At 35.7% G+C, this 14,679-nt stretch overlaps 1 protein-coding gene across 1 annotated transcript; it reads right to left on the bottom strand.

Moving 5' to 3' along the window:
• Positions 1–4,395: 4,395 nt before the first annotated feature.
• Positions 4,396–10,325, bottom strand: LOC145606961 (uncharacterized). Its single transcript, XM_081662771.1, has 5 exons — positions 10,037–10,325; positions 9,304–9,929; positions 5,641–8,796; positions 5,257–5,547; positions 4,396–4,446 (listed from the first exon to the last, which is right to left on the bottom strand). The coding sequence occupies exons 1-5, from the start codon at positions 10,323–10,325 to the stop codon at positions 4,396–4,398; spliced, it is 4,413 nt and encodes a 1,470-aa protein (XP_081518897.1).
• Between the last annotated feature and the right edge of the window lie 4,354 nt (positions 10,326–14,679).

Genomic DNA, 14,679 nt, shown 5'->3' with positions numbered 1-14,679 from the left:
TCTAGTATTGAGTAAAATTATTGTGTGTAAAATAATACGGATTAGCTATTTGCTATTAGCGGTACCACTTTTTGTACTATATTTGCAAAACAGTACACCAGATAATAACTATTATTTTATATTATTATTAATGTTATGTTTCTTTTAAAAAATGTATAATGTATTAACAATTTCCTTTACAATCCAGATTAATAATGCCCTACCCCTTAAGAAAAAAAAGAAAGAAAAAAAAAATCGTCAGTATGTATATAAATATTTTATTTCCGAAATACTTGTAGTAATATTTTACTATCACACAATAGTAAATAGGGTATTTAAATGCATTATTATGTTGATACAATTAGAATTTTTAAATATTTAAACTAATTATATCAACATTTTTTTTGAAACCAATTATATCAACATAATAATGCATGAAAAGACCCTATTTACTATGGTGTGGTAGAACAAATTACTACAGTTCTATTAAAAAAAAAAAGAAAAAAAATTACCATTGTAAAGGAAATTGTTAACACAATATGTATGAAAAGAAAACAACAGAAAATTAATAAGGAAAATTTGTCAGAAACAACCTTTTAAAGTGTCCACTTTACTAAAAACAACCTTTTAAATTTTTTTTTGCAACTTCAGACCACATTATAAAATTTTTTTATCAAAGACAACCAAATGCTACTTTCCAACGTTGACTCTATTTTTCCCGATGTTGACCATTAGTGTGCAACGCACATGACCTCGTATATTGCTTAATACACCAATTTTCCCTCCAATTCACTCGTACAAAAAGAGGGATGAAAGAGAAGCAGGGGTTTTAATAGGAGTTAATTGGAGGGGAAAAGGGGTGTATTAAGCAATATAGGAGGTCACGTGACTCGCACACTCGTGGTCAACATCGGGAAAAATAGAGTCAACGCCGAAAAGTAACATTTGGTTGTCTTTGATAAAAAAATTTTATAATGTGGTCTGAAATTGCAAAAAAAAATTTTAAAGGTTGTTTTAAATAAAGTGGACACTTTAAAAAGTTGTTTCTGACAAATTTTCCAATTAATAACAATAATTATAGACGAAATATTCCTCGATATACTTTTCCGGTGATTGGTGTATTATTTTGCACATATAATATACTTCCTCCGTTTCTTTTTAGTTTACACTTTAGTTTACACGTTTCTTTAGCCACGTTTGCCAATGCACTTATTCAATCATTAATATCTTTAATTATCAATAAGCAAAAATTGTGAAAAGTTAATACTTTGAAAGTATATAATGTGACGAATCTAACAAGATCCTACATGACTATATTTTTCATCACATATAGAGCACAAAATACGGTCAAAGGGAGGTGCATGAATAGTGCTAAAGTCAAAACGTGTCAACTAAAAAGAAACGGAGGTAGTATAAGGTAGTACCGCTAAAAGCAAATAGTTGAGTTCGTATTATTTTGCACAAACCGTTGGATGAATAATCTATACTTCTATACATTTATATATTAAAAAGCATTCATAAAAACGTTTATGTGTCATGTGGCACCCTTGCCATGTAATCTTTCAATCATGAACATATTCTAATAAAAATGTGTATCATGAGATTCGAACTCATAACCACAAAAATATGCATCAGGTGTCTTACCATTGCATCCATATATTAATCATGCTTTTATACTCGCCTCATAAATATATAAATATATGGATTGGATGGAGATCTAAACATTTAATAACTGCAATTCTTTTTTTTTAAAAAAAAAAAAAATCAATCCTATTTTTTGCTAATTATGTTAATCGAGGTGATACATACACGCAAGAAAAACTAACTATTGTTATAAATTAATTTTAGTTATTTAATTATTTTGCTAATAATTATGTCTTTATTTTTCATTATATTATAAATTATAAACAAAGGACATGTTTATATAATTTTTTTTGACAGGAACACGTTTGTATGTTTAATCAATAGCTGTTCTATAAATAATTTATTCAAATATTTAATGAAAACTATTATTAAACAATTGTTTCAAAAAAAATTATATATTATAAACAATATAATGAATAAATAAATAATAAAGAACGAATCTATCTATTCAATTACAAATGTTCAAAAATAAAAACCCCAGAGCATCGCCTGGGCCACACACTAGTTTATTATGTAAAAGTTTGTGGGGACCATAAAAGTGAAAGCATGTTAGAGAGAGTAGTGGGGGACATGAAAGAGAGAAGTGATAAATTATTTGAGTTGGGTTTAAGGTAAGAGAGAGAAATAATTAAATTTAGTACAAAGTTATTATATATAAAAGTAATGCAAATTAAAAAAAAAATGGAGGGAATATTATTTAAGCCAATTTGTTATTATTATAAGACAACATGCTACCGCCATGTGTCACCGACTTCCATCTTTACTCCTTTCATTGAGTTCTTAATTTGTTTTTCACTGATATCTAATCTTCCAACTTTTATATATGACAAGTATATCGTGCCAAAACATATATATGACAAGTATATTTATTTTATTCAATTTATTGCGATAAAACAAGTATATTTCTTCTTCTTTTTTTTATTTATAGTTTATTTATATTGATATTCAAAAAATTTCTAAGCGTACTATAAGTAATATTTCTTATTTTTTATATACATTCGATTTATTTTTTTTTTATAGAAAAGTCATTGATCCGACATCTACAAATGAAATCTAAATCAACAAATACATAAAATAGAATCCTTAGATATTTTGCACTGTGGTACATTCCTTGCATACATTGCTGAGTATGTAGTCTTTTCGAAGAGACAGTCTAATAATTTGTTGTAGCCATAAGGATGATTATTATCTAATTCGGTTGAACGTATTTGAGAATTTGACAACCGCTGCGATCCCGAACAAATTATTACCAACAAACTGATAAAGGGCAAAATGATTACTTTTTTATAAGCCCTGACACATTTATAAACCCTAACGGAAAACAAACAACTATACTAAAAAAATAAACGACTCCACCATAGGGAGAAACTCCATAATAAGGAGGCGAGGGATTATTAACACTACTTATGTATTAAAACCTACTCCCTCCGTCCCAAATAAAACGACCCATTTGGCCAAAACTTTGTCCCAAAAAGAATGACCTATTTGCATTAAAACACCCACCAATTTGCTACAATATTAGTGCACAATTAGCTTCCCCATATAAAAAAAATCTGATTTTCCATGTTATCTTATTACTTTCTCAATCTATTTTTTTACAAACCCCATGTAAATTTATCTTTTCAATATAATTTTACTTCCTTTTACTTAACTTCCTTAATACCCGCGTAATCAATCCAAATGGGTCGTTCTTTTTGGGATGGAGGGAGTACTATTTCCGACGTATACTGAAAAAAATTATAAATCCTAGAAGAGAATAGCCATGAGATCAGAGAGGAGAATTTAATTCGTTTTAGAGGTGATGTATCCTAATAATTAGGATGAAACAATGAGCAATGCATAAAGTGTCAAAATATGAAATTCATAAACATATGTAGGCCATAAAAAATTAAAAATAGCAGGCATATCAATTGGAGATAGTATCTTTTTTTCTCTCTCTAGTTTTTAGAGAGAGATTGTTCCCTCTAGGGTTTTCCCTTGGGAGGGTTTTTTCCTAGCCTCTTTTGCTAGGGTTTTTTCTTTGTTTTTCCTTCAATCCTTCCCTACTTCTCTTCATCTCCTTCATTCTTGATTTTAATTTGTGAATTTTGTAGGGGCTTCCACTGGTTTTTACCGGTGGAAAGCCCCAATTTCTCTTTAATTGCTTTCAATAAAAAGATACCTCCTTAAGATGGTGTTCATGATAGGGATTTTTATTACTTGTTTATTGAAGAATGAAGATCGAAGGTTTCGCAATTTCTACCGGAGTTTAGAAGACCACGGAAGTATATTATTCATCTTAAAAATTATGCATTTGCAGCTCTTATGCCAAATTAGAGCGAACTCACAGATTGTATTGCTTCGGATGAAGTTTTTTGTTAAGGCTATTATCAATCGATTCTGCAATGTTATTTTTAGGGTTTTATATATTTTTGTTGGAATTTTAAATTTCTCAAAACTTGATTATAAGTGTCGTTTGGCTATTTTATAAATGAAATCTTTAATCTTCTCGTCAAAAAAAAAAAAAATAGCAGGCATATCGATGCTACTTGCCGAATGCTAGGTCATAAAAATGAAACATTCAAGGGACGATCTTAACCAAATGTTTATGGTGATAGTTAGAGCCCAAATTTTATTTTATACACTTTATGACGCTTCCTTATATAAAAGCTCAATGTATTTGAAGTGTGATGCGGTATGACTTTCTTATATCTATTGCTAAATTTTTCTTATTGAAAATGAGGGGTGGATGAGAATTGAACCCATAACTTTTTTGTCACGATGACTCCAATATCACATCAAAGGTCTAACCCAATCAAAAGTTAAAACTGATGATTGAAACCTCTGTATAGATTTGATACTTTATTATAAATAATGACAACAATTTTACAACATATAATCATTAAGAGACCTTGAATAATGATCAACAAAAAATATGCAAGGGGATAAAAGTATAATTATATACTCCCTCCGTCCTTTTATTAGAGACCCATTTCTAATATTTAAAAAGAGAAATGTGTCTCTAATTAAAGGACGGAGGGAGTAGTACTACTTGCACTATTATAGAATTGATGTTACGATTGAATAGATAAATCTTAATAACAAATAATAATACTCCCTCCGTCCTTTATTGATAGTTTCTTTTGATCAAATTTTAGTCCCATAATGTTCATCTCATTTGCTTTTTCCAACTAACATTATTTATTATTTTTTTTTTTTAATCAAAATTCCCTCCAATTTGCAATAGTATTTGTACAAATTTATCTTTTCCATGTAAATTTTGTTTTTGCATGTACTTTTATTACCCTTTCTCTCTACTTTTTTGCATACCCAATTTAAATTTTCCTTTTCAATATACTTTTACTACTTGCTATTTATGTTTATTAATTTTCGTGAAAATTGGAACGTTGGAAGCATATGTCAATGGAAGAGTCTACTTCATATATATATATATATATATATATATATATATATATATATATATATATATATATATATATATATATATATATATATATATATATATATATATATATTGACAAAAGCATACTGAAAAGACAGAAAAAGGAAAAAATAAACAACACTAAAGCTACTCATATTGGTCCTGCACTCATTTGCCAATTCATGTGCCTGTCGGACCTGATCCCTGCTAACCTTCCATATCATACCGCTCTGTAATTGTTCCCCTTGTTGGCGAAGTTCCTGGATAGTCCAGAAATACCTCATATCAGCACGTTGCGGATTCCGAATTAGGTTCACAACCTCGCTTGAGTCCGTGTAGACCCAAATTCTTCTGTAGCCTTTACCGATTGCCCATCGGATCCCTTCTAGATAAGCCATAAGCTCTGTAAATAGAGCTGAACTTGCCTTGCAAAAGCCACCCCCACCAGGCTCAAAATCCCTGCCCGGAAGAGCAAAAGCCCACCCAAAACCACCATTCCTCGACTATTTTTGCCACGACCCATCACACATGACTGTGACTTCCCTGTTGTTGTCAATATCGTTGGTTGGTTCTTCGACTGCGCCACCAAAACTTACCCTCTGGAAACCTGGCGGAGGTCCCCCATTGGCTTCCATCTCCTGTATCACACCTAGACTTCTCACATATGGCTTCAAAAAGATAGTTAAGTCGTTGTTGCCCTTCTCCAAATGACGATCAAGCGCCGGAATATGATCGATTTCATGTCTGAAAACTCTTCCATTTCTAGCTGTCCACAGGCCCCATAACATACTTATAAAGGTAGTGACACGGTCACTATCAATCCCATCCTCGTTATAAAACAGCAGGATATATCTCTGGATCCTACGTCGTAACGTAGTAGACCCATCATTTTCTGAGCTGATATGCAAAGAGAAATTGAGCCAAGCATACCTAGCCAGAGAGAAAAAACGAAAAAGGTGTTGCAAATCTTCCACATTGTCCTCACAAACCCCATAATTATCATCTACAGGTATCCCTCTACAAATTAAATTTGCTTTTACAGCTAACCCATTTAAAACCAGCTTCCATAGGAACATACTCCATTTAGGGGGAATCCTTAGCTTCCAAATAATAAGTTTGAAGAAGGTATCCTCCCTTATACCATTGGGCATCTCTCGATTCTGTTGACATAAGAACGCATAACCTGTCTTAACCGTATAGACCCCAGATTTGTGACCTTTCCAATACAAAAAGTCATCCTTGTTTGTCGAAGGAATCTCCAGTTCTAAAATCTGTCTTGCCGAATCCCATTCAAACTTTTGCCTAATTGCCCCAGCATCCCATCTTCTTTCATGGGAAATGGTCATTAAATCTTTAACCTTCCCTGCACCAACCCCACTAAGCACCTGGTTAGACTTAAGAACAGGTACCTCACCATTCATCCATCTCATACTGGCATAGTTTATCTTTTCACCATTTTCAACTTTCCAGGCAAACCCAGACACCAACTTGTTTTCCACATTATGGAGACCCTTTCTTCCCCAGGAAGAGTTAGCCCGTAACGCGCCCGAGACCCTTCCATCACACATTGTGCAAGCATGAACCGGTGAATAAGAACGAGCTATTAGAAGTTGAGGATTACATTGCATCCTAGCCACTTGTCTAAAGAGACGAGAATCATTCAAGTTCGCCATCGCCTGTATACCAAGACCTCCCATTCCCTTCGGGAGATGTAAGGTATCCTTTCCAATCCAATGCATACCCCTCTCTCCATTCTTAGCCCAAAAAAACCGCGTAATAAGAGAGTCAATTTTATTAACTATTGACCCTGGAAGCTTGAAACATTTCATAACATGAGAGGAGATGCGTATTAAAACTGAGTTGATCAAAATTAATTTTGTTGATTGAGACATCCTCAAACTGTCCCAACTCGTAATTTTCTGCACCACTTTATCCACTAAAAACTGAAAAGAGTCCTTTTTCTCACGAGCAAGATCAATTGGAGCCCCTAGATGGACCCCCAAGTTCTGAACCTGACCAAACTTTAGAATCCTCTTAAACTCCTCTGCTTTGTGCACTGGAACCAACTTGCTGAACTTCACAAAAGATTTGCCTATGTTTAAACGCTGACCTGAGATATCACCAAACCTGTCAATAATATTCATTAGGTTTTTACATGAGTCTTCCGTAACCTGAAAAAATATCATAGCATCGTCAGCAAAGAATAAATGAGAAATAGGGGGCGACCGCCTAGTAACTTTGAGACCCTTAATTTGAAAAAATATAGGAGACAGAGGATCCCCCTGTCGTAATCCACAGCCAGGCTTGAATAAATCTGAGACTTGCACATTGACCAAAGTCCTGTACGATACAGTAGACACACATTGAGAGATCCAATGCACCCATTTTGGCGGGAAACCATAAGCCTGTAAGGCTTTTAGAAGAAAAAGCCAGTTGACTCTATCGTACGCCTTTGACACATTAATCTTTATAGTCGCTTTATACGAGTCGCCTTTATTAGTATTAATGAAGTGAACCAATTCATGACTTGACAGAATATTATCCTCCATGTACCTTCCCGGTATAAAGGCATGCTGCGACTCCGAAATGAGGTTTTGAAGTAGGCTCTTCATTCTGTTCACCATGCACTTTGCTATGCATTTATAGACCGTATTGCATAAGCTAATGGGCCTAAAGTGAGCTGCAACCTCTGGGACTTCCACTTTCGGAATCATGACCAGTATCGAGGAATTAAATTCCTTTAATAAGTACCCTGTGTTAAAAAAGGATTGGACCACCGTAATCACTGTTGGCCCCACTGTCTCCCAGTGTCGTTGGAAAAATTCCGCTATAAAACCATCTGGTCCTGGAGACTTTGACTTATGGATGGAGAACATCGCCTTCCTTATCTCCTGACCCGAGAAAGGCTGAATTAACCGTATCCCCTCTGATTCCTCCATTCGGGGAATTTCCAGCTCCCGAAGGGCCAAATCAATCCTTTCACCTATCCCCTCTGGATCCTCGATAACAGGATGAAAAACCTCCAACAAAGAGGCCTTAATGAGTGACTGAATTTCCTTCTGTCCTGTTATCCAATCATCATTATTATCACGCAGAGTAAGAATTTCCCTTCTATTTTTCCTCTGTTTGACCCTATTGAACATCATGGAAGACGGCATATCACCACACTGTATCCATTTCTCTTTCATCCGCTGTTGCCAGTAACTAAAACCCAACTTGGCCCGATCTAAGGTTTCATTCACCAAAGTCACAAAATTCGAGCCATGTTGAATCGTGCTAATATTAGCACTATTGGCAGCCAAAACTAGAGAGTTTTCTCTCCAATTAACACCCCACATTTTCTTATAATGTAACCACCACCGCTGCAACTTATCCCTCAGCCACCTCATCCGCCGCGCAAATCGGTGCATGTCTGAACCCTCCCATGGCATATCAAAGGCTTCCTGAATCATAAGAATTACTTCTGGTAAGGAAAGACACCATGTTTCTAATTGGTAGGGTCTATTTGATCGAATGATCGTCGAAGTTGTATCATACAAAATAGCAGCGTGGTCAGAAGCCATGATTGGCTCACGAGACACTCTCTCCTCCGGGAAATCTTGAAACCATTCCTGTGTAGTATATGCTCTATCCAGTCTCTCCATGATTAGTTGATCCCCTTGCCGCTTATTTGACCATGTGTATCTAGGCCCTGAAAAAGGTACTTCCCAAAGCTCGTTTTGTAAACGCCGATCTACAAAATCATCCACACCCTTTATCCATAGAGACCCCCCAAGTTTATCACTTAGACTCTCTATTTGGTTTAATATCCCCAATAATCAAACAATTAGGGGTCAAAGCAAGTAGTAGAGAAACATCATCCCAAACACTATTTCTATCTTCTACTTTAGACGCACCGTACAAAAACATAACGTTCCTACTACTTCCATTAGCTTCAACGAGCTTACAAAAGATAAAGTTTTGAGAGGATACAATACAAGTAACATCCCCTTGATACCACCCAAACAAGGCTAAACCCCCCTTACTACCATCCGAGTCCACCCCACAAGAAAAATTTGGGGAGAACTTAGCTACAAGACTACTAACATTACTAAAAGACATCTTTGTTTCCGACAAATAAATAAAAGTAGGAACTTTACTAGTAATCAACCACACTAAATAAGGGTAAGTAGGGGGTTAGTGGGTCATTTAGCCCCCTACAATTCCATGAGATGAACTTCATAAATCCATCGGGGGCTGATCCGGCGCAGCCGCCTCACCATCCGTAATCTCCATTGAATCAGCAAGTATCTGTTGAACCTCAAAGTCAAATTCATCCAAATCTTAAAAATTCTTGAAGTAACTTCATCCCCACTCCTCTGTTTCTTTGTTGGGCCCGACGAACTTGAGGAGCTAGTAGCAGCCCGTTTTTTCCCTACTCGACGAGTTAGAGAATCACTCGGACTCACACCCCACAAACAAGCAGTGTCGACATCTGATAAAGCCTTTGAACGGAACTCAAATACATTGTTCTTGTCTCGGTGCCAAATACTAAAGCCTCCCTTCTCAGCCCATCTATTGAGAGTTTTCAATCCCTTCTTCTCCACCCAGCCCAAATCATAAGAGCTTGCACGCACATTATCATCATCACACGATCTAAGTGGAGTGTCTTCTACCGTTCTCTGCCTTTTCTTTCCCCAATTATTCATGTCAGATTGAAGCTGGTTTATTAAATCATCCACCCCTGTCTGCGAAGCCGGCGAATTTGGGGGGTCAAACTCAGTGAATGGCAAATTCATAAATTCACTCCCAAAAGAATTTGGGCAATCAGGAACATAACGAGCCCTAGCTCCCTGATATGGCCTCCCAACTCGAGAATTAGTCAGGGATTGCACAAAACGCCTCCCTGCTTCAACAAAATTCAGATGGTTAAATTAGCATCCAAAAATTCATCAAAAGCTTGATTGTTTACCATAGGTAGAGGCTCCGGCAGCATTAAGGCGGTGATTCCGCCTGTATTTTCGCCGCTGTTATCCGCCGAGAACCCTTGCTCTGTGATATCTTGCAGCAGACTCGACCTCTGACCCTCCGGAGTTTCTGAATTTCGAGCCCAATTATTGATACCAAGTACCTGGAACAGAGTGCGCGGTGTTGCTTCCCCTTCTTCCCCTTCTGTCGCCGCCGCCGACGACTCCCCAACCTCGAAAGTCGAGGATCCGAACCTGGGTAAGGGTGGTGGGTTAAGATTCTCGAGGGGAGAGTATGTAATAAGAGCTGATTGGATCTCTTCGAAGCGCGCCATATGGTCTGAACCCGCGACTTTGAGATGTTTGGTTGGTTTGGTTCAAAGCAGGAAATTGAGCTTGGTTTGTGTTTGGAGATGGGTTCGAACCGAGTCCTAATTGGAGGGGTGAAGCAGGTGTGTTTAAATTTGGAATTGTGTAAGCAGCATAGGGGTCTTAGTGAAGTCCTAGCCTTCTTCCAGGCGACAATCGTAGCGCCGCACCACCAATCCGTGCTTCCCTAGCGTTCCCATCCTCCACCTCACTTCCACTAAAGCTATCCGAGCCCGAAAAATACACCGTATCGTCGCTGTTGTCCGAGTTAAAATCGGAGTTAGACGCTTCTTGAAACTGCTGTTGTTCTGCCAAAGGTATATCCTCGGGTTCCTCCAACCTTGTAAGGTTGACAACCATGTTTTTGTACCTATAAACATCAGACAATCCTTGCACATAATTAGTATAATAGGGATAATCTAAGGGTCTATGTAATACCCTTAGACCATCCCTTTCCACAGTCTCAAGACGTCGAGACAAACGCCTTGTGGATACATCAATTTTCAAACGACAATTAGTGGAGTTGTGTCCCACACACCCACATCTCTTACAAAAACGGAAGACCCCCTCATACCTGAAATACACCCAGATAACACGCCCATCTGAAAGCGGAACGTAGCAGCTTGGGATGAGAGGCGGTGATACATTAATCAGCAGCCTCGCCCTCAGTTCAACTCTCTCTGGAAGTCTGCCATTAGTGATTGGTTCTAACTGATCTAAGTAACCCAAATGACAAAAGATACGCCTTGCCCAAGCTTCAGTTAAAAACTGAAAAGGGAGGCCGTAAACTCGAACCCATAATCTCGAGGTTGAAAAGTTGATTTGTTGTGGAATGAGGTTGACATCATATCACCTTATATTAATAAGGCGGCCTTCAAAAGTTGTCGTATATTGTCGCACAAGTCCGTCCAAATCACCTTGATCGAGACACTCGAATATAAAAAAATTCCCAGTACGATGAACTCGGACATGTGCCCTTGTCACCCATCTTTGATTAATGATGTGCTGTACGTATGAAACCGGTGGTGGGTTGGGACCAATGAATACCCCAATAGCACATCTATTGAAGTTTAAAATACCTAGAGCATTAAAATTTTGAGGAGTGATAAGAAACCCCATTCTATGAGGTCTATTCTTATTTCCATTAGGAGGAGGATTATTATTCTCCATAAGTCAGAGAATATTCAGTGAGAAAGAAGAAGGAAACAAGAAGAAAACTAAAGATAAAGAGAAGAGATGAAGAGGTTGTGTAAGAAGAATGGAGTTATTACTCGATTTAAATAGCCAAGGTAATTGTCAGTGTTTGAAACAAACCAAGTGCATGGGGAACAAGTGTCTAAACATTAATGCTCCAACGGTTTCTTGCAAGGATTAAGAAGAGATTAAGTTTGCTGGGCTCAAGACAATTGAAGCGCACTCCCTTAATTCTATTGGCCAAATTAAAAGCTGCTAGAATGGGCAGGGATTTTATGGCAAGATATTTGGAGAAAACGAGTAGGAGATAGGCGTAGCATGCATTGGAATCTCGGAAAATCAAAAGGCAATCTCCTTTTGAAAGTGACAGAAGCAAAGAATTGGGATAGATTGAAGAGAAAACCAAGAACTAGGGTTAGGGTTTGAGAAAACCAAGAACTCCAAAGGGAGACTCACTTTAGTGAGAGAAACTCTCAAGTTTTAAAGAGAGAAAAATTTACAAGAGACTTTTAACCTACTTCAAATATATTGATATCAAAATAAGTGATTGGAGCAATACTATTTGTATAAATAGAACTAAAAATATTGGGATACTCACAAAAACTTTTGCCAGTAACGAATTACATACCAAAGTACACACGACAGTTTATTGGGTCTAATTTGAAAGAAAAATGGGGAGGAAGCACATCCAATTAGCATCATTTTTCTTCCTTGCCACAGGTATTAATTTCATTTATTTATTTACGGTAAGGATATGAGTTCTATCGTGTCAAAACCTCTCACAGGTTAACCCAATTCGGGTTAGCAAGCTAGACAATTTGGGAGCAAGGGAAAGAGTAAGGAAATCCCCCACCCAAATTGCCTCTAGTGGGATTTGGCCGTTTAATCTCACAACCTTTTGGTTTTGAGGTGACAAACATTACTACTAGACCAAGCTTTACTTAATATTACTTTTTATTTAATATGCTACATACACGTATATGAATGTGTACTGTATGTATTTTATGTTTATTTGTATGTGCTTGTAATATTGAATGCCTCATTTTGCAAGAAAAAACCTTTTAAAGCATTCTTTGTTATAAAAAACCACCACGATCACTTTTTTTTTGTTGAATGAGACCTGGGCCCTCTTTTCCGACAATGACTAACATTTTCAGGCGTTGAAACTGTTAGTCAATGCCGGAAAAGAGGGTTCAAGTTTCATTCAACAAAAAAAGTGATCGTGGTGGTTTTTTTTAACAAAGAATGCTTTAAAAGGTTTTTTCTTGCAAAATGAGACATTTAAAAGGTTTTTTCTTACAAATTTTCCATAAAAAACGGATATATTTCCTCTGTTTTTTTTACTTGACCTGTTTCTTTAATCACGCTTGCCAATGTAAAACTTTATCGATCAATAACTGTAATTCTCCATAAGTAAAAATTACAAAAGTTATATACTACCTCCGTTTCTTATTTCTTGCAACAAATGAATATTTTATATCTCACAAATAATACCCCTTTGTTGCGAGAAATAAGAAACAGAGGTAGTATTATGATAGTACTTATTGAGACGAATTCAAAAAGATCTCACATGAATATGTTTTTCCTTACATACTATTCACAAAAGACGGTTAAAAGAAGAGTGGTGAATAGTATAAAAGTCATAGCGGGTCAAGTAAAAAAGAACAGAGGAAGTAGTAATTAAACGAGTTATTACAAGTTTAGAGTACTAACGTTTCAGGAAAGTTGCACTTAAGGGACTAAGGTTTCATGAGTTGCAGTTTGGGTACTCAACTGAAACTTTACCTTCTACAACAGGTTAACAAATTTTTTAAAAATAAAGGGAAAAAAAAATTCTGACATAAAGTCAGAAGGTACTAACGTTTGGAATGGATTTATTTGTTAGCAATTAAAATATAGCCGTTAAAAATTGCAAAAAAGAACAGACTTCTATTTAAACTAACTTTACAATTGAATTTGATTTCTGCATCTATACAATTGAACTTGATTTCAGAATTGTGTATTAATGTTTGTTTTTGGGTTATGCTTTACAACAATTGGGTTAAATGTCATAATTTCGCACTTCGACATTTTCTGAGAAATGGGTAATTTATAGTTTGATTGTTAAAATAACACTTAATTAGTGAGGGTTAAAAAAAAACTTCATATTGTAATTGAATTGGGGATTTTTTTTAATAAAAATAATTTGATTAAACCAAGGCTTGTTTATGCTAATTACAGCATATATATGTGTATGATGCGAATGGGGATTTTTTCTTTAAAAAAAAAAAATTAATTTGATTAAACCATGGCTTGTTTATGCTAACTACAGCATAATTGATGTGTATGATATGAATTGCAGAGTGATATGACGTTCCATAGGCCTTCTCCTTCTCCTTCTCCTTCTCCTTCTCCTTACAGGATGCTCATGTAATTTTTATAATTGCTTCTTCTAATTTTATTTATTTATTTATTTATTTTTTTCCCAATAGATGCAAGGTGGAGAAGATAGCTATGGAGCTGAGTATACATGGATGGCTTGGCTAGATTGTATAGCCATTTTGTGATGGAACAAATTAAATGTATATGTATGAATGAAGCCACTCCTTTTAATTAATTTGCTTTGTTATTATTATGCACTTATACCATACTAGAGTTAATCAATTGCTATGATGATATGCTTATTAAGAGAGTGCTTATTGTGGCAGAATGGATGAATTAAGCATGTTTAGTTGTACATGAATTTAGGACAAGACATGAACTAATTTCCTGTAATTTTTGTAATTATTTATTTCTTCTGAATTTTTTTTTTTTAATCAATAGCTGCAAGGTATAATATTTTTGGAGAAGATGGCTATGGAGATGAGTATATATGGAAATTTTTTGGAGTTGTACCAGCTATAATATTTAAATGCTAGATTTCTTGAACAATGCCAAACGTTAGTCCCCTACTTTATTAATGTCAGAATTTTAATTTCCTTTTTTTTTTTGTTTGGTTAACCTGTTATAGAAGGTCACTTATGTGGTGAGTACCCTAACTGCAACTTGTGAAACGTTAGTCCCTTTTGTGCAACTTTTGGGAAACGTTAGTCCCTAAAACTTGTATTAACTCGTAATTAAACCATAAGGTTATGGTAAATTTATGAC

This window comes from Chenopodium album, chromosome 23, assembly GCF_948465745.1.
Source record: "Chenopodium album chromosome 23, dcCheAlbu1.1, whole genome shotgun sequence".
NCBI classification, from domain to species: Eukaryota; Viridiplantae; Streptophyta; class Magnoliopsida; order Caryophyllales; family Amaranthaceae; genus Chenopodium; species Chenopodium album.
Note: the sequence above shows the minus strand (reverse complement) of the source record. Positions and strands in the feature narration are given on the sequence as shown.

Bases quoted from the DNA above. Each gene is read 5' to 3' on its own strand.
- LOC145606961 (XM_081662771.1), bottom strand. From the start codon at position 10,325: ATGGCGCGCTTCGAAGAGATCCAATCAGCTCTTATTACATACTCTCCC. The intron at 9,930-10,036 runs GCGGAATCACCG...TTGTTGAAGCAG, and splicing joins TAACAGCGGCGAAAATACAG to GGAGGCGTTTTGTGCAATCC. The intron at 5,548-5,640 runs GTAAGTTTTGGT...TGGCAAAAATAG, and splicing joins CTCCGCCAGGTTTCCAGAGG to TCGAGGAATGGTGGTTTTGG.